The sequence below is a fragment of the Leptosomus discolor genome, chromosome 3, assembly GCF_034619465.1.
Source record: "Leptosomus discolor isolate bLepDis1 chromosome 3, bLepDis1.hap2, whole genome shotgun sequence".
Taxonomy (NCBI): Eukaryota; Metazoa; Chordata; class Aves; order Leptosomiformes; family Leptosomidae; genus Leptosomus; species Leptosomus discolor.
The window spans coordinates 80,250,943-80,276,486 of NC_141393.1; the positions used below are offsets into that span (position 1 = coordinate 80,250,943).

Here is a 25,544-nt window from a genome sequence, read left to right on the forward strand (position 1 = left end):
ACTAGTTATTCAGTATTTCACTTTGAATTTTCCATCTTTAAATTTTTTGGTGTTTTATATTATAAACAGTTAAAACTGAAGTTCTGTCTGCAAGAAAATTCTTCTAAAGCAGTATTTGCTGTTTCTTCTCAATATAGTAAAGCTGTATCTCATTTATAAAAATAACCTAAAAAGCTTTTGAAGAAACCTGCAAATTATGGGGAATTACAGGACTTCTGTAAACAGGATCTGAATAGGAAAAGCAGTGTGTGTGGGGCGTGGGGTTTTTTTTAGTGGGGGGATTGTTTGTGGTTTTTAGGGTGAAGTAGGGAAAGGAGGTTAAACTTTATGATCTGGCCTAAATTCTTAGGAGTTTAGTTCTGAGGAACTGGAAAGGTGTTCACAGTGCTAAAGAGTGCATGTGTGGTCAAGTCTAGTGCTGTTTAAAATATAAATTGATGAAGCTTTGTAATACCATTGATAACTGTGGAGTAACTTTCACTTAGGTTTGAAATCCTGAGCATAATACTAATTTTTTTAAGGTTAGTTGCATGTCATCTTTTTTCTGCCTTTGCTAACTTAGGTCTTGGTGAGCCAAGCTGCACATACTGTGCTTTTCCAGGGTTGTTTGGCAGTCCTCCAGGTGGTTGCAATGTACTGTACATTCACTGTTGTTGCACTGCAGATTGTGCTAGGGTCTCGCGAGTTGGGTTTGCCGGTCCTTCTGTCAGCGGCCTGTGAGCAGCGCTGTAGCGTGAGCAGTCGTCTCGAAAACAGTACAAACATTTTTACAGCAGTAAAAACACTTTTTCTGAAAGGCAGTATAAGCGTATGTAGTTTAAAATCCTCCCATTCAGAGTCTAAACTTCCTTGGTTGCCTTCTGCAGAGGCATCGTTTATCTCTGCTTGCTTTTTCTTGTTGCTGTCTCTCCTCAGTTGGAAGTTTTGTGGAGAGAGGCCAAAATTGTTTTAGGTTTAAGATTTTTCTCGCATCTTTTTGCATCTTTCTGTCTTCCAGGCTTTCGAAGCTCTGTTTTCTTTTGGCTGAATCTATTGATTGGATTATTGTATAGTTACACTGAGTGGTTATTACGGAGTAGCTCCAAATCGTTGCCACTGTGAATGTATACAAGAGAGTACCTGTACTTCAGAGTGCTGGTTCACAGTGTGGTCATATCTATGGAAGTCTCTGTGTTTGAATTTAATGTCCAGCCTGAATATTTACAGGAGTGCATTTCAAGTGGCCCTTAAACAGAGGAAATACCAATAATCTGATCTGTGTTCTGCTCTTGTTTGTTAGGTATTACACCAACAAGTAAGTTATCTGCAGTTTTTCTAATCATCACTTCCTGTTTCTGATTTTTAGGTTAGAAAAGGAATACACTACAATAAAGACAAAAGAAATGGAAGAACAAGTTGAAATTAAAGTAAGAGAGCCTCCACAAATTTCTTTATGGATCACTTTAATTCCTAGATGAGGAGTAACGTACTTGATCTGTATATGCAGCACAACATGTAATTGAGGTCCCCAAATTATTCTCTTTTAGCATTTGTATTTGGGATGTCTGTTCATAAAGACATGTATAGTGAAATTATAGAGACTTCTGGTGGACATTTAAAGAAAAATCTCTGATGGAGACCTGTTGTGCTTAATTTTCATTATTTTCTGCTGACTAAAGCTGGATTACAGATGGCATCATTTATCAGAGGTTCTGAATATTGCAGGTTTAGATGTAGGTGTCCCATGCAGGAGGTTTGTAAGACACATGTTAAGAGTTTTATCAGAATGCACTTGAGGGGTTTAGTGTTGATTTTGAGATCTTGATTTTCCTTATGCGTTGGAGTCAAGATTGAGTGTCTGCTGTCAGTTGGTTTTGGAGCTTCTGCACTTGGTGCATAACGTGCAAACTGCAAGTGCAGTTTGTTTTCCTTTTGCGAGCTGACCTACTTGCTGTAGGTACTTAGTCACTGCATCTTTTTGCTTTTGTGACACAAATAGGCTTTTGCTGTTTTTTCTTTCTTACTCAGATTTTTTTTCACAGCATGGTGTTTGATCTGGATTTGCTTATGTCGTGTTTTTTAGCCAGTTCCACGAGAAAAGGCAGTGGGAGAAATGATGGGCAAGTGCAGTATGTGAAGCTTAGCAGAGGGAGTGAGGTATGGTACAGCCTGCCTTCCTCCTGTCCACTGCTAGTCATTTTGCCTTTCCCGATCGGTCTCTAAGGCCTTGGTTCTTCAGAAAAATCCAGTAACATGCACCTGGAAGCACAAAGGTGATCCAGGCTTTTTCAGGGAGTTTATTACGGTTGTTAACAGGCAGTGAGGCAGTTAGCAGCATTAGGACCTGCTGTAATGGCATCTGAAATCAGAAGATTTTCAGGATTCAAATGCCAGCTCTTTGCAGAGTAGGACAGAATAAAAATCGCTTGAAAGAACTGGAACTTTAGATTCCAGTATTTTAACTTATTTCAGATCCTTCCCTGTTTACCACCCTCCACCAAAAAACTCCAAACCCAAACACCCCAATGAAAACAAACAAACAGACTCCCCACCCACCCAAACCCAACAACCCAGAGCTGTCTGTTTCTAGGCCCTGCTTTGGGACCTTATCTAAACCATTTCTAACTTACTCTTTTTCTGCTAAGAAGCTCTGCTGTTTCAGGGAGGTGGAAAACAAGCGCATTGAGTCTGTCTCTCAGCCTGGCAGGGTAAAGCGTTCCTGAACTGATACTCACGGCTCTGTTCTTGGGATCACAGATCTCTCCTATCTGAATGCTGGCTCCTAAAATTTACAGGAGATGCACTGATAAAATACGCAATTCCATGTAATTCTTTCTGACTTCTGGGGCATCTGAGGTGAATAACTCAGTATTACCTTACAGATTAAATAAATATTATTATAATTTAACATAAATTATTGGGAGGAAAAGGAAGGAAACCTTGTAGCTGTCTCATTAGCCTGTCCCAGCGCAGGGAGTGCACTTTCATGCCCGGAGCCCATGAAGGCTGTGTCCAGCCCTGTTGAAGAGGAGGAGGCTGTCAGGTCTAGTGTGTGGTGAAGCCCTGTGGTTCACCTGCAGACGTGCTGCATTCATCTAATGCAACATGGATGCTTTCCTGTAGCACAAGACTTCTCATCTTTGCTGTATCAAGCTGTTTAAACTCATCCTTTGAGTTAGTACATCATATAAAAGGATGTTAAAAAGGCCACTAATTATTTTTGTGTTTATATTGATTTTTCATAGATGCGATGAGATAAAAATGTTGTTAGCTTGCTTGGCTTTTATCAGACTTCCAGTTCATAACTTGAGAAATACAATTCTGAACTGTTTACCTTCCAGAGGTTACGAACTGAAAACAGACTCCTAAAACAGCGCATTGAAACGTTAGAGAAAGTAAGTATGTTGGTGGTTAGATTTAATCCGTGTTAATTTACACTTAACTTGATGGCATTATATGGAATGGGAATCTCAGAATTACAGCTTACTGGTTTTCCTGCTAAATCTACGGCGTTTACTAACAGTGCTTAGCCAAATAGCGTAGCAATAACAAAGTAATTGGGGTCAGTGCTTGTAAATGCTGAAGGCTGTTATGTCTGGCTCTTAGAGAATATGAAATCAAACATTTTGATGTACCCGACTTCTGTTGTACTGTTTTCTTTCTGACTTAGAAGCGTCTGCTCAAAGTCCTGAAGACCACATGAAATAGTGAACTGCTTGGGTGGAAAAGAGGTTATTGTGAGAGAATCCTCAGTTTTGAAAATCTGAAGTTGCTGGGTGTTTTTTACGTAGGAGCAAAATGACAGACCTACCAATGACCAGAGAGATGGAGATGAAAGCAGATTACTTCATCGCTAGTGAATACAGCAGTAGAGGGGTGTTGTTGCAGCTTTCATGTTCAGTACAGGAATTCTGCTGCCAGTAATTTGTCTTACATAGTTTTGAATTTTTGTAGCCGCTTTGGGTATGTGGGTGGGGGAGAATATCTTTGAAGACTTATTTCTCTCGGGTTTAGTCTGGAATAGAGTTTTGCTAGGCTTCTTTGTAACTGGATGTAACTTCAAAAGTGCACAAGGTAATGCTTGTTGATGCATTGCCAACACACAGGCATTGTTCTCCCGTGGCCTCTCCTGTGTTCTGGTATCATCCTTCTGGTGGCAGATGGCATCGGGCTGGGCTGCTCTAGAACGAGAATGTTCTTGTCCATCCTAACCACCAATGTATAGCAGCTCTTTCAAACTGCCTGCCCCTGTGAGTCGCAGACAGTCGTTCATGTTTCACAGGGAAGAAAATGGTAAAGATACAATTGAGAGTGACGTCATTGAAAGATGTCACACTTCAGATGTTAAATCCATTACAGTTTCTTGGAAAAAGTCGATCTCTGTCCAATTCTAATTAATTGATTTCTGAATTTAGTTTGGAAAAATGTGTATAGTGAGGACATGTTGTGAAAGTTGTGACCAAAAATACAATTTTATAAACATCTTTGATTCTAATAATTCTAATTCTAATGTTGGATGCTGATAAAGTTAACTGAAAAGAGCAGACTCTTTTTAAGAAGTTTGAAGCTGTAGTAAATCTTCACTTCAATGCTCTTGTCAAATTTATAATAGTAAATATCCTGGTTTTATAACTGCAGAAGTTTGAAATCAGATTTTTTTTTTAATTGGGAAGTCCACGATGAACTGCTGGACACTAGAGCTTTGGCAAATTCTGTACTTAAAATTTCAGAATTCACTTTTGGAGTATCCCATTCTGACTGGAATTAGAACATTTCAAAATGGGAAAATATTATCTATTAATAAGAATTTCTGAATATCAGCACAGCATTTGAAAACCAGGTCATAACGTGTGAACAAACATATTCAGTTCTTCTGGCAACTTTCTCTTATTTTAAAATACTTTTTCCTGGTCCTAACCTATATGATTTAGTTGTGAATTCCTTAGTGTACCTTAATGACAAACACCTTAACTTGTAAGTAATAGCTCTTACCAACCAGTTTGAACTTTAATTTTAATAAAAGTTCTAAGGACAAAGATGGTCTGTGAATAGATGTGTTCTCTGTTGTAGAACCTGCAAAAATTGAGAGCTTTCAAGGGTGTTAGAGTGGAAATGAATGAAATGTGCAACTGGGCAGGAACGTAGTGCTCGTCGGTGTGCATAGATGAAAATTTCTTTCCTGCAAATCTTTGGCAAGGAAAGAGAATCTATGAACTGCTCAATGGAGTTACTGCAAGAGTTCAGTAAAACAAAATATTAGCTGTCATAGTTGAAATTTTCTACTTGTGTCTGTCAGTTTGCATCATTTAACTTTCCTGCCTCATCTTTTTGGAAGCTTTAGTTCTGCATGAATGCCTCAGTGCTTAGTGGAGTTTCCTTTGTGCTCAAATTATGCCTGCCTTTCATGTCGTGGACAGCCAGTAGACCACATCTTGCATTTATCTACTCGATCGTATCAGATAATGTATCAGTAACTTTTGTTAATTAGGGAAGCAAGCCGTTTGGCTAAAAATACCCAGTCTCCTATAGGTGAATTTTAAGTGTTATGGAATTCTGGCTTTGAGACCTTCTTGTATCAAAGATGCTAAACCTATTGCAGAAGAGGCTGCTTCCTGGGGCTTTCCGGCTGAGTTGCCTTAATTTATATTGAAGAGCTGCTAATTTTGCAAAAAGAATTTGTACAGAAAATGGGTAGAATTTGGGCATTTTCTTTCTCACAGCTCTTGTCTTTTTTGTCGCTATTATCACCCCTTTTTTGGTTTTTCTTTTCCTTATTCCTATCTGAATTTTTCCTTTGTAGGAAAGTGCTTCCTTGGCAGATAGATTGATACAGGTATAGTCTTTTAGTCTTTTACTGTATGATTCCCTTCCTGCTCTCAAAAAACCCCAGAACTGCTTTAATGCATGCATATTTGCATGCTGTACTCTATCCCTGCTTTGCTGATTTGGGATAAATATAGAGCTAATCTCTTTGCTAGAAACTTGTTTAATTTTGTTTACTAAAAATCTATAAACCCAATACCTGCACGTTTATAATAATTTTCCTAACCTAATGTAGTATGTTTTGGTACAAATTCCTGTGACAAAATGGATTTTATGACACTGTATTAACACTGAAATTGAATATTGTGGACGTCAATCTGTGCATGTACAACTGAGTAATATTGCATGAAAGGAATTTTATTGAATGCAAGTATGCAACTATGCTTGCTAAACGGATGCTGAACTTGGTAATAAAGTGCTAAAGCAGCTGTTTATTACTACCTTGTCCTAAAATTTCTACCAATTGTACTCTATGCTGTTTGCAAAACCAATCTGGTGAAATAAGCAGCTAAGCATCATAAAGGCAGTCTTTCTTGGATTTGTCCTCAATTACTTAAAAAAAAATAAATTATGTCCTAAGGGACAAGTGACAAGGGCCCAGGAGGCTGAGGAAAACTACCTCATAAAACGGGAGCTGGCCACCATCAAACAGCAGAGTGATGAGGCCATTACTAAACTGGAGCAAGCTGAGAATACCATCAGGGAGCTCCAACAGCAGCAGCAATGGGTAAGGAGCCTGGCAGCACATCATCTCATCTTTGTCACTCACTCATGTTTATTTTTCCTCATCATGACATGATCTCTGTGCTGTCCTTGTAAATGCTTGTTCATTGTGATTTGCATTCTTAAAATTACACAGATTGGACTAAGTGATGTTTTGGTCTGTTCTTACTGATAGATGAGATTCATAACCCTGGATAGGTGTAAGTTATTTGTTGTTTTTTAAAAAAAAAACACAAAAAACCCAAGCCAAAACCTCACCAACAACAAAACCCAACCCAACACCCCACTGTCACCAAACAAATACCAACAGAAACCCACACACAACACTTGGTAGCTTCTAATATGAAGAATCTAGGCATTGCAGGTTGTGTCATTCTGAATACTCAAATTTGAGAGCTGATTTCTAATGCCTTGAGCTTCTTGTTTAAGTCTGTCTCTTCCATGTTAACATTTCTTCTGTGTACCTATAGGTTTTTTTCCCTAGGTGCTTGCATTTGCTGCTTGCCTAAATGGAAGGGTATTGTCCCTGAGTTTGGAACTACAGGCCTCTGTTAAAAGCTGTGGGTTTATGTGCAGATAGAGCAGTAAAATAACTTCCAGCAGCTCTGTGCAGTGCTGTGTGTGTATGTACTATGTGGTTTAGGTAGTATAACGTGCAAGACTTCAGAGAGTTACTGTGAGACTGGAGTTGTTTTCTCTAAGCCACTTACGAAGTGCTCAGTTTCCTCTCTTGAGAGAGGGAGGGGAGCAGTTTCAGCAGTCTTCGCTTGCTGAATAAACTGTGCCCTAGCAGTGTTGATGTGAATATGCTCATTTTGGTTTGAGTGGTCTCCAAGCACTTGTCTGAAGCCCTGGGCATCTCAAGGGTATGCAATCCAGCTTGTTCAAACCGCAGCATACTGCAGCTGCTGACCAGACCCCTTACAGGCAAACTAGAAGTTTGTTTCACACACCTTCCACCAAAGCTCTGGAAATAAATGTATCTTGCTGTGGAAGGTGGAGATGAGATTTTACTGTTAGACTGAAAAGAAATCATTAAGTTAAATGCAACATTATAGAAATAGTTTATTATGTTTAATACATTCCCATGTAAAAAAAGTCTGTCTTCTAGCATAGTTGCAAGGAGTTAGGAGTGAGCTGTTACTCTAATGTGTAATGCTGCTTTTTATTTAACTTTAGTGATTTCTTTAGGGAGGGAAAAAAAAAACCATGAAGTAATAAGGAGGATGGAGATGTTCTAGCGATGCTTTCCAAAATTTTAGATACAAAATAAGATGAGAAATGTTTATAGACTTGGACAGCCAGCTGTTTACTGTCTGATTGCAGTAGTACACATGCTTTTGGAATGCATTTTTGGAGGCGTCCATGTTAGTTGTACTCAAAGTTATCAGAAGAGACTAAAATGCTGTATATATAAACGTATGGGTGGTACCCATACATCGATGCATAATACGACTTCTAAAACTAATGCTTTTAACCATGCTGGGGATCTTATGAAGTAGCAATGATGGGGCAGGTTGGCCAGGCCTGGGAACGGGTTCTGAGCAAAGCTACGGGTAACTGGATTGCAAAATTGGCTGTATCGGAGCTGTGAGGGCAGAAGGTTGGACAGGTACTGCAGGAGTGGAGAATAAGTACAATGTGGGAATGGGCAGTTAAATTAAGAGCCAGACTTCCTACCCTGCATGCTTGCAGCCTCTTGCTCTGCTGAAATGTGAACATGGCTATAGGAAATAGTCTGTGTGGAACTGAGGCTGTAAATCCATGTGGTTAGAGGGGCTTGTGCCCAGCAGCTGACTGATTTTGAAGTGTAAGGAGTAAGTACTGTGGTTTTGAGGACCGTCTGAATTAACTTGGACAACGTGGTGAAAGTATTAAGATGGTTTCAATTAGTAGTTCCCTACTTTCTGCTGCATTAGTAAGATTTGTAATTGAACAGGCTTTTAACTTGGATTCCAAGCATGGAAACAGGAGCAACAAACATGAACAGCTGCGTGCGCCGAGGGCACCACCTAGCGAAATCCATGAATTTCTCTTGAATTGTGGCACTTCATTTTGAGTCCAGTGCACAGATAAATCTCTTTGCCACTTCCTAGTGCCAGTAGCTTTGCTTTTGGCAATAGTCCTCTTCAGTATTGTCTTACTAATATTTGCCTTAACGTTGGTTTTTTCCTCCAATTATTTCAGTTTTGTTTATGATTAGCAGAAATGATTGCGCGGTGAACTTAACTGCTGCATAGTTTATCTATACTTACTTAGAGGTACAGCATCTTTCCTACATACTTTATAATCTACACCTTTTCCAATCTTGAGTTGTCTGTTTCAGCATGATAGAAACTGAAGTTTGGGTATGAATTTCTGAATAGGAATGTATGAAAAGAACTGCCTAAGGATACTTGTGGCTGCCTCTTCTGAACAACACTACAGGATTTAAAAACCAACAAAACAACAAGAAAACCACAAACCAAAAAACCAAAACACAACTCACTTGTAAATCATGAGGCAGGAGAAATAGGAGTAGGGTTTTTTGTTTTGTTGGTAGCAAAAATATTATGTAGACCATAGTATTTCTGAGGTGGCTAACGTAGCCTTTGTAAAAAGTATATGCATTTGTATTTAAATATTATCTAGGGATTATTCCCTCTGTTCTATGAGATTTGATAGCACAAGTTGGATGGCTTAAAGGTAAGTATTGAAAGTGCTTACAGGACGTGTGTCAATGAAGAGATTCTCCATTGCAGCACTTCTTTGTAAGGCTGAATACAGAGATGGGTAGTGGAATATTCTTTTGACTGAAGTCCAACACCAGAAGCCCAAATTACATGCAACTTAAGTTTTTCCCGTGCGGAAGTATTTGTAGGGAGGTTTTAGTTGAATCAGAATGACTCCGTAATAGTGTTGAGTCTACTTAGAGAGAATCATCTTACCATTGTTTCTTAGTGAAAGGAAGGGAAGTTCTGCTATAGTACTTCTCCCAGATGTCTTGAAAATCATACTCGAGATCATATAATAAATGACATGTTAAGTGTCATCAAACATACTCTATTATTTCTCAGTACATTTAAGGTCATTTGAAAGGGGAAAAGGAAGTGGAAAATAGTAAGGTTTGAGATGGAGACTTCACAATTTTACTTTGGATGCAAACTTCACAGCTTAGTAGAGAGCAACTCTGTCAGTGTAAAGATTTTTAAAATGTTGTGTAACCTGTACAATTTTATATTGATAACTAGGAAAAAATAACTGTAAAGCTAACAATATTCTGAAGTGCTCTTGGAGTTCAGTGCTTCAGCTACCTAAACATATGCCTGAATGGTTTTGAAGAGAATGGTAGCTGTTGAATGAAAGCTGTCTTTGGCATGTCTAATCGTTAAATATAGAAACTTGCTGAAGGCTGTTAGAGATGATGGGTAACCAAAAGATTAAGAGGAAGGTGGTTTCTTCCTCATACTGCTAGTGAGTCAAGAGCTGCATAGAGGAAGTTGTGCCTGACTGACAGAATACAGGTTTTCTTTTGAGTCATGCTGAGAGTGATGGTATTTGAGGAGTTAAGGGTGAGGGTAATCAGCCTGTTCTAACTTACTCCTGATAATGCTGTGCTGAAGTGATGGGTTTTTTTTCTCTGTTCTTTTTCTCCTTTTGTTTCTAAATGCAAAAGATAGTTTCTGCTGGATGTATAAAGGTGAATAATCCAATGATTTCTGCCAGTTAAGTACGCCTCCAGAACGCAAATCTCAGTCTTTCCCAGTGATACTCTAGTTTTCAATGATTGCCCAGTTTATCAGTCTGAATGCTTGAAAATTGAGTCTGAGGAGAGAGAGGCAGCTCAAGCGAAAATTGCTTGAATAGGCTCTTCAAGTGTATTATGTGAAGATAGAATTTTAATTGACTAAACATTCAGATAGAAGCATTTTGCAAGGTAATTTACAGCTGTGCATTTGGTTATTGTTACAGTAACTCCATAACGCATAGTTTCTTTTCAGGAACTCATGCTAAAATGACTGATAATAAAGAGCATAATAGTTGATAGAGGGAATATATGCTTGTAAATAAGTGTCGCAACCTTATAGAAGGCTTCACTTCATTCAATATACTTTTTTATATTATGTTCTGATTTTCAACTGGAAAGCAGAAAATAAAAATACTGTATTTAGTAAAGTACTACAGTTAGTGCTTAAATGTGTGAACAAAGTTAGCTGGGCAGCTGCTGAACAATCTGTTAGTTGCCCTTCAGTACAGAGTACTAGAAAAACATTCTGTTATTACATGTATTAATCTGTCATCGGCTAAAGTAATATTAGGAATGGTTGTGTCAGTCTCTGAGATTTTACTGTTTCTGAGATTTTAAGAAAAGTTGGGGAAAATGAATCCAGTTGCGTGAAGCCAAGCAAGGACTTGTTTCTTTCCAAAGTGGCTGTAGAACTACATTTTTAGTGCTTTACATTACAGGCATCTTTTCAACACAGCCAAGAAAACCAGTGTTGCTGTGGTTAGAATGTTTGGCTGGTGCCTGGAAATCTGGATTCACATGGTGGCTTTTGTCACAGATTTCTAGGGCTTAAGGCAAATAGATAAAAGCAGGTTTTTTGTAAAGAAGTCAGTCTTGAAGTAGTTTTCAAACATTGTTTTGACTATAAACTTGTATCTTTAGTATAATGAATACTCTATGGATTCCCTTAATCAAAGCGTAGTATGTGTTCTTCACAATGTAGTTAATGGCACCGAAGAGGTATTAAATGACTTCGCTTTTAAACTTAATTTTCAGGATAGCTCTGCCTACACAGTAACTAGGCAACTACGCTTTGGGGACTTCAACACCCATTTTCTTTTTTCCTAAAACAGAAATTTACATACTGATTTTTAGGATGGCATGGCCTGTTGAGCAAGTCTGACAATCTGTGGTGAATCTCAAGTCACTTTAAAGTGACCTGAGAAATAAATAAAATGTACTCTGTAACTATTGACTGGAGGAAGAAGTTAAGTAGGGCTTTTGAATACAAATGCTTAGTATGACTTCAGCTGGATGTATCTGTTGAAAGAGGCAGTTTTGTGAAATTGTGCTTTAGTAAGTGAAAGGATAGATCTCACTTTCAATTCACCATTAACTTATTTGGCTGTTAATTAGCTGGAATTAAGTTACTTGAGCAGAACTGTGGTGTGTTTTCCCTTACCTCTGAAGTTGGGAAGGGTGACTGTGAGTTCTGAACTGCTGTTTGTTACTGAGCGAGCATGTTTGGGTGTGCAAAGCTGGCTGGGGATAGTCTTGGAGTAAGTACTGTATGGGAAGAACCAAATTTCTTTGTAGCTTGGGTCTGTGCTGTCTGTCGAGAAGGGACTATGCTGCTACCTGTGCCTGGATTTTTCTCATCAATCCACAGGGCCTGCCCTAGAAGAGAATCTCGGGAGGAATATGTATAGCACAAGCAAACAAGAGCCAAGGGTTGGAGTGGAAGAAGGGGGCAAACCAAAGTGATTGTGCATTGAAGCACACGTGGCTTTATTTTAAATCCAAGATTATGGAAGGCTGCTGTTGAAGTGAGTAGGGATCAAGAGAGATAGGTGCTTGTATTAACCTTGTAATTAGCTAGTCTTCTCCAAGTGTCTCTTTCTGCAAATCACAAAATAATCGCAGATCCTTTGAGTATTTTTCAGTTTGGGTAACAACGAGAGAGAAGTGTGAGTTGTTGCTTGTCAGTACTAGTAGGTGTCTCGGTTTGGTCTTACGCGTTTGGCTGTGTGGAGGTGCAGGTGTTTGAGAGGCATAGCTTTAGGGGTTTTACCATTAGCAGTCTGATGGATGTGCTGGTAGACTTGTATAAGGTAAGCACTTCTGTTGCTCTTAAGCTAGTATTCCTAACGTTAAGCATTTAAATGTACTTTTCATTCCAAATCTGGCATATAAAACCCCTTTCAAACAATCTGTGCTTCATACTAAACGTATTTCTGCAAACTTTGTAGCATAAATGCAGTTCACGATACAGTGAAGACTTTGTGCTACAGCTGGAAAAAGAGCTGGTCCAAGCCAGGCTGAGCGAAGCAGAATCCCATTGTGCCCTGAAGGAGATGCAAGATAAAGTTCTAGAGATTGAAAAGGTAAATCAAACCAGGACCCTCTCTATGAAATAGCACTAGAAACAGAATACATGTCCCTGTAATTCTTTGCATAACTGTGCTCTGGAATCTTCTCTTCTGTGTTCTTGTGATAGCAAGATGCTTTTCAAATCTGAAGTTAATACAGCAAAAAACCTAAAATCTGTTTGCACTGGGAAAGGTTTGTGAAGAACAGATCACTTGGCTCCTGTTTCTGAAGCCCACTGCAGTGGAAAACTTGGATTCTGGTGGAGTCTTTACAGAAAACATCAATTAAGCTTCAAAATGAGATGTTGCAACAAGAGTAATAGCCTTAGGGTGAGCATTGAGGTGATGTGAAACTAAACAGCTTGGGGGGTAGGAAAGAGTTTGACATTGCCCTTCCCAGGTCATGAGTTCTTGAGGGTCTTGTGCTTTGTCCCATTATAGCAGGGAAGGAATAACTCCACTGCTTCGCATCAAAATCTCTACTGCTTTTTGAGTGCCATCCCAGCTTGTAACTTACTGATGCTGGAGTCTGAGCTGTACTCAAACCAACTGTCAAACATTTACCTTTCTTTGAAGAAAAACTTCACTGCAAAATAAAATAGAAAAAAATCAAAGAACCCCGCTAGGTGACCTAACATCAAGTGTGCTTTTCAGATCCTGTTGTATTAGCTTTGGGAATTGTTTCCTCGTGGAAATTTTAAAGAGCTGTATACTCAGGAATGTGGCCAGAACTTATTAGCTGATTAGATTAACCCATGGGAGTCAAGATTTTACTACTTAATTATCTGAGGGGCTTGATGGGAGTCTTGATAGGTTAGAGGTGTGGTAGTTTTTACTGTATTGAACGTAAAAGTTCAGGATCTAAGGTGTTTTTCAAAGTTCAGAAAGAGACTACTGTACTTAACCTTCATCAGCATGAAGCTAGCATTCACTGAAAAGTTAAATGTGAAGAAAAACTGGAGCAGTGGGGGAGGTTCCAGTATACCAGACAAACTCAGAGGGACAGTTACATTTCAGTCTGTGGTAATGAACTTAGGCACATGAGAAAGTGACTGAAGTTAACTCCCTCAAATTCCTACAAATACAGCTCTCCGCTGCTGTTAGTGATGTGTCATGTGATCTGGGAAAATTCTGCTCAATAACCCATGACTTGCATCGCTGTCCTGACAGTGACGTAAGCATTCAGAAGCAGACCCCATCACTTCCGATATTTGCCACATGCCATGATTTGGAAACATGGAGATGATGATAAATGGCTGTTGTGCTGTGGTGTGTTAATATTAATGTACTTCATTCTCAACTCTCAGCAAAACCTGGCAACTGTCACAGCATTGCATATCTACGAAAATACTTGGTTTTACTGAAAATTACCACTGAGAAATACAGTAGAAGTGATGAAGCACAGTTCAACTTTGAGTATTTGGTGACCAATAATTTGATGTAGGGATACTGTAGTTAAGCAGACCATGTCCTCTTTCTTCCCCTTTGTTTTTTTTCTTTTCCCCAGACTTCCATTATTATGCTTTCATCACTGTTTACTTTCCCCAGTCACTCCTGCCATGTGTCGTCTTGTTTTCTGTTTGGCTGTCTCTAGTCTTTCTGCTTTTTCCTCGTGTGTTTTTGTAAACATCTGTGTGCTTTCATCTGTAAGACCTTTTTCTTGACTGTTTGTTGTTTATAAATATTGATGGATGCTTCCTTTGTCAACTTATCTTTTTTCCTTTTCAAAGGCAGATGATCTACTTCCAAAAAATAAATTTCCATTTATTACTTATCTTGTAAGTCTTAAGTTATAGCTCTATAGGTGTAATTTCAGTTCCTTGTTTGCTTTACATCTATCAGCTAGCTCAAAATCTTCCAGATTTCTCTCCATATTTGTCATGATTCATGCAAAATAGTGGGGTACCATCCGGGGAAATCTGGAAGTCAGAATACCTAAAACTACCTTGTCATTTTTTTCTGTAGATGGAAGATATTTATACACACTCACTATATCCAGGAACTTAGATTTTTATTTCGCAACGGATGTGTAATTAAGAAAGCTTGGTTAGTAATAAGGGTTATCATTCCATGTCTACATTCTTGGAGCAGGTCTCACTAAGCAGAATTTTATTCAAATACATATTTAAGAGGATGGTCCTTGTTGCAGAGGAACAGCTCTCTCCCTGATGAGGAAAATGTTGCTAGACTACAAGAAGAACTGATTGCAGTAAAATTAAGAGAAGCGGAAGCTCTGATGGGTCTCAAAGAACTAAGGCAGCAAGTCAAAGATTTGGAGGAACACTGGCAGGTATGGGTAGCAATACTCTTAACAATTTTCATTTTCAATGAATGATGATAAAGCAAAAGACCAGGAAATGTTGAGATGCAGAGATCAAGTGAAAACTAGTGACTGTGGATCAAGCTGATGAGGTGAGAAAAATCTTTAAATGCAGCTGCCATGAGAAACTTTACTTCAAAAGTATGTCAGAAATTGGCCCCTAGTTGTTACAGATGGCAGAGAGGCTGTGCGACCAGCTAACTGTTCTGGTAGAAAGGAAGCACCTGGTCAGTACTACTTCACTAACTGTTAATAAGGGCTAGAAATAGGCAAAAGTCTCAGGATATACTTGCAGTTCACTGACTTACTGTAGCTGGGAATGGCTGTCTTCAGCTTTTTAATTGTCTGTTCTTAAAACTAGCAAGTTTCTATGGGTTTATAGTTTTTAGGACAAACTGAAGCACTATAGCAGTTTGTCTCCATGTAACGCTGAGACTTTAAATGAAATACGGGAACACCAGGAAAGATGAGGCATTCTCAGCAATGGCATGCTATTTTTTCCAGCGTCATCTAGCTCGTACCACTGGAAGATGGAAAGATCCTCCCAGGAAAAACACAGTGAATGAGCTGCAGGATGAGCTGATGACAGTCCGGCTGAGAGAAGCAGAAACTCAGGCTGAACTGAAAGAGACCAAACAAAGAATGATGGAGATGGAAAGCCAGGTATGTTACTGAACGCTAGCGTGTGTGAATTGAGCTGAGTGCTGGCAAATTGGTATCAAAGGGTAGATACCTGATGATGGTCTTTACCATCTAGAGGTGTGACTCTAGTTCTGAAAGGCATTTTTTAATGCTGTTAGACTAAGAGGGAGAATCCAGCCGAACTTTGATGTCTCTTCTTTAGTTTTTTCCAGGACTAAGCTTTGTGAATTTCTCACTTGGACTAATTGGTGGACTCTGTGAATGTGTGTGAATCTTAATTCATTAAATTGTAACTGGTGTAACAACAGAAGTATGTTTAAGGTGTTTTAAATTCCACAAACCTAACTGATGATTCTGATAATAGTATTCTAATTGTTTAGATGGCAATGTTTTCCTTCTTCCCTGTACTAGATTATCTACTGAGGTCATCAATCTGGTTACTAAACTGTGGACTCTCAGCAAAACAGCTGCATGTTTTCAGGATTTTTTTAGCAGAAGCTTTACCTTTCATGGGCCAGAAAAGAAAAATGTGATTTACCATTGGTGAGATTTGTGCAGAAAAGACAGAAATAACTTGTCTGTCAAGATTTTTTTGTGTGTAACTAGGGAATTAGTTGTTATTAAGCAAACAAATTGAAATGAAAGCACACTGGAGTTGATGAGTTTATATTATATTAGTGAACTTCCAACTGAATCAAACATGATGTGCTGTTGATTGAGAAAGATTTGTAACAGCTTTTTGAGAAATCTTCCCATGAAATATCTGCTAAAGGTAACTGTTAACTTGAAGGAGACCTGTGATTCCAAAAGGCTGGCCAACCAACCAACCAAAAACTTGACAACCTTCAGCAGTCCCAGCAACCAGGAGAGCATGTGAGGATGTGAAGAGAGATGAGCTAACTGCAAGGCACATGGCGGCTTATTTCTGACAGAGGCACCACTTTTACTATATGAACTGAATAAGTTTCCTCTTGTCGTAACTTTTTAAATTTTCATTGAAGTGTCAATACTGTTTCACTTACAGTTAACGTACGGTTTGATTTTGTTGCTTTTTCCCCATCTGTGTATTTTAGTCAGTAGGGGGCATAGGTAGCCTGCTGTCTGGATTACATGTGTGAGTCGGGAGACCTTTAGGTGCTTCTCAGTTCAGCGTCACCCACCGAGCCTTCGTCTATGGTTATGGCGTTTAACTGTCGTTTGACAGAAGGACACTGGTTCTCATGTGATGTACTGGTCTATGCCCAGCTTTGTATAAAATTGCTGTGACTTGTACTAATGCACAGACGTTCATGAAGTTGCCATGTTGCTTTCAGGAATTCACTGGACAGAAATGTGCACGTACTATTTCTGCCATACCTAATGTCTCTTGGATGCATCAGCTTGTTGCTGTAGCTGGGATCCAAGTTCACAAAATCTTTGCCTTACCTAAGTAAGACATCGGGAAACACAGACGTACAGGAGCTTTGCAATAATGCTCTTACAATGAGTCATCTGTTGTTTAAGAACAATTTGAATATCCTGGTCATAAATCAAATGTCATGCAAACTTTTCTGATAACACCTAGAAAACGCTTTTTTATCAAAAGTTGAGGTATTTTTTGTAGTAATAGTAAATGATAGTAAATGATCCACAAGGCTTTCTTGTGAGACTTCGGGGAGTTAAATTAGTATCAAAGGTCTCTCCTTAACATGCATTTTCTCTCTTCTTTTTTGTCATAAATTCAGAATCAGATCAACAGTAACCACTTACGAAGGGCAGAGCAAGAGGTTACCAACCTACAGGGGAAGGTACAGTACCTTTCTGCACAGAACAAAGGACTTCTTGCTCAGCTGAATGAAGCAAAACGTAGACAAGCAGAGATTGAATGCAAGGTAAACAACATCATAAATAGACTATTTGTGTGCAACTGTATATGCGCTTTTTAGTCTTGTCCGCTATTGTTGGATAGAACTGTGTCTTCATTGAGAAGTAGAAATCACAAAACTAAAATTTGCTTTTGCTGATTGACGGTATCATCTTGAATTTACCATCTCACAAAAATCACTTGAGCTTTTGACAGAGCTGCTTCTTTGTTGTCCCACAAAGATAAACTTTTACTTTAAAGTGTGGTTCTACTCAAAAACAAGTGTTTAAGGTATAAAAAGACGCTTGTACAGAACAGATTCTGATCTCTGTGTGCTCCGATTGTCTTCAGTGACAGAAGAGGTTCGTTGCTTCAACACTATTACTGCAGAATTAGTTTAGGTTCGAAAAAAGAGAGTAAAAGTAGTATTTGAATGGAGAGGGTTACAGAAAGGGAGCGTTACAGTAGTCATTGCCTAATAATAACCAAACTTTAAGGGCACAGGCCAAAAAACACTGGGCAAGAGTCGTTTTTATTAGTCAGTGCACAAGAGAGGCCAATCTGATGCCTGAATCTCAGATTTAGTTAGTTAATATTGTAACTAAATCCCTAACCATTTACTAATAATTTAGGTCTTTAACTTGTGCACACATAATACAGATAAGAAATAAACAGTAAGTTTTACAAGCTTTTTTCTCTTAACCTGGATGAAAATTTTTCTGAAATTAGTACTGATACTTACTTCAAAAAAGGGCAGTATTAGCTGACAAATCGCTATACTGAAGATACTACTTGCTAGAGACACAAAAATAACTTTTATTTAAATCTTATTTTCAAAAAATGTATGAATAGTCTTTTAAGAAATCAACTAGTGCTGAACAGTCAGTAACTCTAAGTAGGATACTTTTTAGTATGTTAGTGTTGTAATAGAAGATGAGTAATCAGAATATTATTTATTAAACTGTGGTTGAGAATGGCAACTTGAGAGCAGATAATTTGTTGTTCACGATCACGCTTTAGTTTTGCCTTTAATATAACCAGACCTTTTTTACGTGCAGTACTTGTTTCTGTTCTCATTCATGCAGAACATGTTACGGGTTGACTGTTTTTCCAATTTTATCCAATATACGTGCGTTTTGCTTGTAACACCATACGTGCCCCAAAGGCTGTATTAGCTGCAATTCCATCAAAGGCTTCTGTGGACAATATGAGTCAAGAGTGTAGTTTGAGTGGTTTATCGTTGTCGCTTAGCCTGGAGATGAAATGATATCCTGGTTAATACACATAGTAATATCGCATTTCTCAGGTTTTACAGATAATCGTTTCTTCTTGCAATTTCTTTTCTCCAAGTTAATGCATAAATCTAGGCAATTTAGCGGTGTAGTAAACTCTTGTGTTTGTTACTCAAAGCCGTAGTGTGTAATTTGTAATTGGCAATTTCCTGCTGGTTTTGCCTTAGTTATAGTTCTTTCAGCAAAATGGAGCTGATTTTTGTTGTTCAGTTTCATTTTATAGAAATTTAAGAGCAGTAAATAACTGAAATACTCCAGGTATTTCAGGGGCTTTTAGGTTTTCATTTTTCTTGCTGTCTTGCCGGTTCCATTTGTTTTCAATGGAACCTGAATCTAAAGCGTGGTGAAGACGTAACTTCTGACTCATCAAACTCCATCACAAGCTTTTAGGAAACAAGACACTGAATCTTAACTAGAAGAAATTGCTTCCTACTGAATGTTTGTTTTCCATAATCACTGGTTTCCTAAGTGCTATTTTTGTTAATGCTGAGATTATTCTTACTGATTCTTTTAAAAATATTCATGATCTCGATGACCTGTCTTTTCATAGAACCTGTAACGTCTTTGATTGGGTTTTGATACTGAAATCCTTATTAATCCTTAAGAGATTGAGAGGGTGTAGTCAATATTCTGAAGGTTTTTATTGACTTTAAAAAGAGTATAATATGTTATTAACATGACTAATGAGGTAATATACATGACTACTCTCACTGGATAATTTGCTCGGAAAGTTATGCTCTAACATGGGATAGAGAAAAGTGTCATAGTAATAGACAGAGCAGCAGTCATTTTTTTAGAGATTATCTGAAAGTAGCAGTGGTCAGTAGCAAGTGAAGTAGCGGTACTGACATCCACTAACATTAGATCCTGAAACCTGTTTTGCAGTCACAGAGAGGAAAAAGATTACAGCTTACATTGTAACGTGTTTTCCATGTTGACGTTTATGATACATAAAATGAAATATTACCAATATGATGCACAGATATTACCTGGCGTCCTGCTATTTGACTGTGACTTCTTCACATAAGGCTTAGTATAATATCGTGTAGACTCCTGTACTGTTCAAATACACAAGGTTTTTCTGCTAACTGTATTGAAAGATGCTCAAATTTAACTTGTTTGAAACTACGTTTTTTCAATGTAATTTCGCTCATATTCCCTTTTCCCTCTACCTCTTGACACTTGTTGTGAACTGTCATTGTGATTTTATTCTCTAATAATTTATACAAACAATTCAGCAATGTTTTGCAGATTTAATAAGAATGTTGTGTCATCGAAAAAATTAAGCCATGTTAAATAATTACTTAAGTTTAAGTGTTCTCCCAGTCATTACGTGGAACATAACTTGATAGTGAGCTTCCTATTGCTGTTTCAAACTTATGAGAACAGTCTAAATTTCAAACTCTAGATGATATATATACCATTAAGTGAAAAATGAGAGTATATAAAAAGCCATTGTCCTCTGACAGTTGATTTTGTAAGGATTATCATTCTGTTTCTTGTCCCTTGCTCTCCACATTCAAACTACTAGAAGCATGATTCTTAGCTTTAAGCTAAGATTTGTGCCAAATGCTTTCACTTTTGTCACAGAAGGGACTATCTTAGGTTCCTGTCTCCTCACCTCTGTGCTGCAATAAATGAAAGAAATTCCTGCTTGGGATTGTTTAAGGTTATTTCACTGTGAGGAAAATGAGATTTGAATGTAAAAAGGAATTGAAAGAAAAAAAAAACCCAAACAACAAAGCTGAAGTTTAAAGTAGAAAGAGAAACACTGTTATGCTTGTTAGGCCAAAACCTTACACCTCTACTGGCTTTTTTATACTAAGGAGGTGTACAAGAAACCAGCCTGTCCTATGGCTGCGATGTAAGGCATGTGTTCCAAGGGGTAAGGGCGAGCCTCCAGCAGTAACAGCAGACTTGTCCTACCTACAGTCCTTTCAGAAGTAGGTTCAGTATCTGTAACTTTACTAAATAGTGTTGCTACTAACTTAGATTTGGTGCGAAATGCAGATAATAACAGGTAGGTTGAACTGAAAAGACAGTACTGCTGTGTAAATACCTAAAATACTTAATATGTTGCTGATCTAACAACCTTGTATTCAAAACTGATGAAGAAAGTTGCAGTAATTTCTCAGGTGATGTCATAGAGCAATTCAGACAAATGTTAAGTTTTTGTAGCACCAAATATTTTTAAAAGTTCCGCTTTGCATCTCGTTAAATCTAGCAAGTCTGTTATTCCCGATTCCATTAGAAACCAATTTTTTTCTTCCTATTGTTTTAAGTCATCTGGAATCACGCTCTAGTTTTATTTGTCACTACATCTTGGCTAGCTAGCAATATTTCTGCTTGAAGAGGTGTATCAAAAAAAGATATGTTTGGATTTTTAATGTCTTTTTTTTTTCTGTGCAGAAAGAGTTGGTATGTTATTTCTGGAGCTTGTATTTTTCTTTAAAGGGTAGCTTAAAATACATAAGCAGAAATTAAAATTTTGCCGTAAGTTGCATCTCATACTACCTGTATGAACTGTTTCTGTCACTGGTGTGCACTGTTACGTTGTTCCCTTTTTATCTGACTGCTACTTCTACAGCAAGGACTTAATTTCAGATTTTCTTGAAACACAGCACTGATCTTTCTAATCAGTTTTGCTAAAGAATTTACAGCATAAGACTGGTGCCCCCACCCCGGTCTTGTCTTTCCTACCATGTGAACTTTTGTGGTAATTGAGAACATGCTCTGTTCCAGAGATAAAGCATCAGTGCCATCTAGAGCAAGGCTATTGACTCATCTCAGATACCGAAGTCAAGCCAAGCCAGTCTGTCCTTTAGCTTTCAGTTGAATACATGCAATCCTGTGGACTTGTGGGTTTGGCTTCATTCGAGCAATCATGCAGCAGAATTTAGCAATAATGGTTAAACTTGGGCTAGCACATGATGAATTCCTCTGAAATGGACTCTGCTGATGACAAATGCCGGTCATTGGATCCTGTAGATGATGTACCTTTCACTACAGGAATCTTTTTTTAAAAGAAACAGCATGTTTTCAAGTAGCTGCTATAGATAAGCTTTGGCATGTTCAATTCAGTCTCGACCAAACTGTCTAATGAAGGGTGGGTAAGTACTGTCAGTTTAAAGCACACGTTACAATAACTGAAATACTGGAACTGATTTACAGTAACTACAGTTCAGAGTTACAGCAGTCTGCCATAAAAGTAGGTGTACCTGTGCCTAGTCTGTCTCTTCCCCAGAATTATTTGCGCTTCAGCTGAAAGTATTGCTCACTGAGTATCTGTCACTGTTTTCCCTCTGTGGTTGTACCAGGATGCTGACAAAGTAATATTAATTGGTTTGTGCTCTCAAGTCTGGAGGACTTGCCTCAAAAAAAACAGAAATAAGGAAATTTCTTTCTCTCTTGTCCAAACTCAAATTGCCTACCATTTATAGGCAAACTTGCTGGTTAAAATTACACTCGGAGTCTGACTGTAGGGTATGGGCATTAGAATTTTATTCTAAACTGTCTTGCAAGTCTTTGTTGTATACTGTGACTAAGATAGTTGGACTATCTGTGCTGAATATCTGTGGTTTTGGGGTTTTTTAATTTATTTTTTTAGACAGAGAATGATGAAATAAGTAACTCTTGTATAGCTTTGTTTCTTTATATATAAAGTCAAAGTTGAAGCATGAGCTGGTTTTTTGTGTTGATACTTTTTCTTAATTTACAATATAACATTTTTTGGAACACAAGACAGCTATTTGCTGACCTGGAAATTGGTAACAGCGTGTTTTCAGAACTACACAGATATTTTTTAGATTATTGTAGTTTAGAATTGATATTAGATTACACAATTCTATGGGTTAAAATTAAATTTGGGTTCTTTAGCACATGCCTCATCGATAGGTATGATACTTCACACAGCAGTGTATTAAGCTTCCCTTATTTACATGATTTTGGGCAAAAGCAGTGCAGAGTCTTTAATCACCTGGAAGTGATGTTATTTGTTAGCTTCAATCTATTATTTCTTTCAGAGTAAAGAAGAAGTGATGGCAGTTCGGCTCCGTGAGGCAGACCGCATTGCAGCTGTGGCTGAACTCCAGCAGCATATTGCTGAATTAGAAATCCAGGTAACGGTGATGGCATTAAAGGTGTAACGTGATACTGGTTACTTCTTGTACTTCATGGTTTTTTCTTCCTCCACTTCCTTTCTTTATTAACCTACTGTGAATACAAGGCACTGCTTTGTGAAGTGGTTTAATGCAGTATTGCTGAATGTGCCTTCTTTATAAGCAAAGGCCTTAAATCCATCTTATGGCCACACTTGTGAACTGTTAATAATGGCTTCTGTACAAGCACCGTGCTACAGACAACACTTTTAAACTCTCACTTGTCTTGCAATGGGTAATTTGTACCAATTAATAGGTGAGATTGAAAACATCCTCTGTCCAAAAAAAGCACGCGTTTTGATTCCAGCAACCATTCTTTTCTGTGCTTACTCTCCTGCTATGACTGGTATTGGAGGATTTGTTGTAAAACTTTTACTCCCTTTATGTAAATCTTGAAACCAGAAATATTATTTACTGCTACCACGTCACTGTAGGATCTAAAGATGCATCCTTTGGCTTCTGTGTTGTTCCTTATACTTTCAGTTCCTTTTGCAGCTTTCACTGTCCCATGAACTCGCTGCTCCCTTAACGAGAGAACCACCAATGACCGTTCTTTATATTTTCTTGGCTTTGAGAAATCATGATATCTTACTGTAGTCTGTCCTTCCTGTACTCATATGCAGTTGTCCTGTCTGAATTCTGCTGCACCCTATCTGCAAAGGTTTTCTTGGTTATTATTCCTAAGGTACAAGCTAGTTAATATCTAGTTTACTTTTTTAAAAACTGGTATTGCTAGAGTCTTTCTTCCCTCTGAAATCTTTCCTTCAAAGTGATGATTTTACTCTATTGTGTCAAAGCCTTCTTCTTCCTATGATTTGTCAACTACTTGCATCCTTTTCATCTCTCCATATATGGAATGTACAGATAAATTTAATGGAGCTTGCATAAGGAATTTTAACTTTGAATATTTTCCTGTAGTGCAGCAGGCACTACACTTATTAAAAGATAAAGCAATCATTTCTTTTAATCACATACTGCCTAGATAATGCAGTGATCAGTACATTAGAAATACTTAGATAAGTACAGTAAGCATTGCATATGAATCATTTATCATCTAGTAAGATAACAAGAAAGTAGCTCAGTTTAGGTCAATCTTCTCATGTGCTAACATTTTACTAAAAAAAAAAGTTTAAAGGTTGCTTCAAACAATATGATTTTGTAGGCGAGGAGCCAGTACTCCCTTGCATTGTTTTTGCTTCAGCACAGACATTAAATGCCATCGTGCTTCCACGGTTTGACTGATACAGGTCTCCCAAAAAGTACTCTAGTCTTGATTTTATGAAATGAAGAAAAGGTGAATCCTGTCATGATCAGTTGTTTTTTCTGATAGCTGTCACCTAATTAGAATTGTGTTCACCTTTTAGTGTAGATAGATCTGACTTGGTTTTCTGTTGTTTGACTGATCAAATCATCGGTGCTCAACCATTTTATAGCTCTCCTGTTCCCCTTCTGTATTTCTGCTTAAGCTGTGGGTGCCAGAATTGCATGCAGACTTTTATATCTTGTCATGAGACAGGTAAAGAGGTTAAATGCAGGAACATAACCTATTTTGTGACTCTGGCTAGTACACCCAATGATTACACCGTCCCTGTTCTGCCATTATATTGTACTGTCTCATGTTCAGTTCATCCACATCATCTCTCCTTCCTTTTCACAATTACTACTTTATGTGATGCAATCTTCAGCTGTGTTTTTCCACTTTTGTCATATTCTAGGTGGCCTCATTTTTTGTTTTACTGAAGTGCATTTCAAGTTCCGATCTTTTTGGTTTTCTTAGATGAACACTTGTTAGCGATTTCCTGATCTGTAGTCTCTTACTAAGAGTCTTGATTTTCTGCACAAATGGGAATGGCTGTGCTTTCTTTGTATACAGTCTGGAGTCATTCTGCAGCTGTGTTCATGTTTCTGATTTAATGAGGTTGCTCTGTTAGGCTTTTGCTGAACTATTGATCTCAAACTTATACTAGCCTGAAATACAGCTACTTCAGTTGTGAAGTACAGGTTTTGAGTGTTAATTGTATAAAGACGTATAAAACAAAAATGATTTAGTAGAAGTAAGTTCCTCTAATGCCAGTTTACTTACTTTTGACACTCTAGATATCACTTGAAATGCTTTTATTGGGCTGTGACAGATTTTAAGATTCTGTAAGCAAATAGATATTTTTGACCAGTGTGTTTTGCCAGCAAATATGAAACTTACGATCAAAACTTCCTTTTTGGGTACTCATGCTCAAAGGCCACTGAAACACCTGCACCAAAAAAAAGTAATAATGGAGTTGGAAAGCTTTAAGTCCTAAAGCTTGTAAACTATAAAACATGCAACTGATAATAGAGCTTAAACAAAAGCTGCTTTTTAAGGAACTTGAAAATCTAGATAACTTCTTCCTTATTGGAGAAAGAGCCGCCTCCTGTTCTCTTCCATTCACCTTGGTGCTGGAATTGCTCTGACCTGATGTGGGGAGCAAGAGGGCCTTTTAAACTGGACTTGCCTTAATGACTTGAAATGCAATATTTAATACCATAAATTTAGCCAGTCTTGGAGCGTAGGTGTCAGCCTCGAAGTAACTGTGCTTTTAACACGGAGCATCACAAATAGGTCTGCTTGTCATGCTGTTTCAGAGCTGATAAAGATGAAGGGAGGAAGTTAACTTACCACATAACCTTCCTTTTTTTTGAGGGGGATGGTGCTT

At 38.0% G+C, this 25,544-nt stretch overlaps 1 protein-coding gene across 6 annotated transcripts in view; it reads left to right on the top strand.

Annotated features, from left to right (window-relative positions):
• Nucleotides 1-25,544, top strand: part of EVI5 (ecotropic viral integration site 5) — a 68,908-nt gene that overhangs the window by 11,486 nt on the left and 31,878 nt on the right. For 2 of the 6 annotated variants that reach the window (XM_086462767.1, XM_086462766.1), the window contains exons 9-17: nucleotides 1,346-1,406; nucleotides 3,321-3,374; nucleotides 5,780-5,812; nucleotides 6,383-6,529; nucleotides 12,481-12,615; nucleotides 14,750-14,890; nucleotides 15,425-15,583; nucleotides 17,287-17,433; nucleotides 22,720-22,815. In XM_086462767.1, coding sequence (XP_086318893.1) covers nucleotides 1,346-1,406; nucleotides 3,321-3,374; nucleotides 5,780-5,812; nucleotides 6,383-6,529; nucleotides 12,481-12,615; nucleotides 14,750-14,890; nucleotides 15,425-15,583; nucleotides 17,287-17,433; nucleotides 22,720-22,815 — 973 coding nt within the window. Of the gene's footprint in view, nucleotides 1-1,345; nucleotides 1,407-2,062; nucleotides 2,081-3,320; nucleotides 3,375-5,779; nucleotides 5,813-6,382; nucleotides 6,530-12,480; nucleotides 12,616-14,749; nucleotides 14,891-15,424; nucleotides 15,584-17,286; nucleotides 17,434-22,719; nucleotides 22,816-25,544 lie in introns of all 6 variants that reach the window. The other 4 variants (XM_086462768.1, XM_086462769.1, XM_086462765.1 and 1 more) reach the window with 4 other exon arrangements.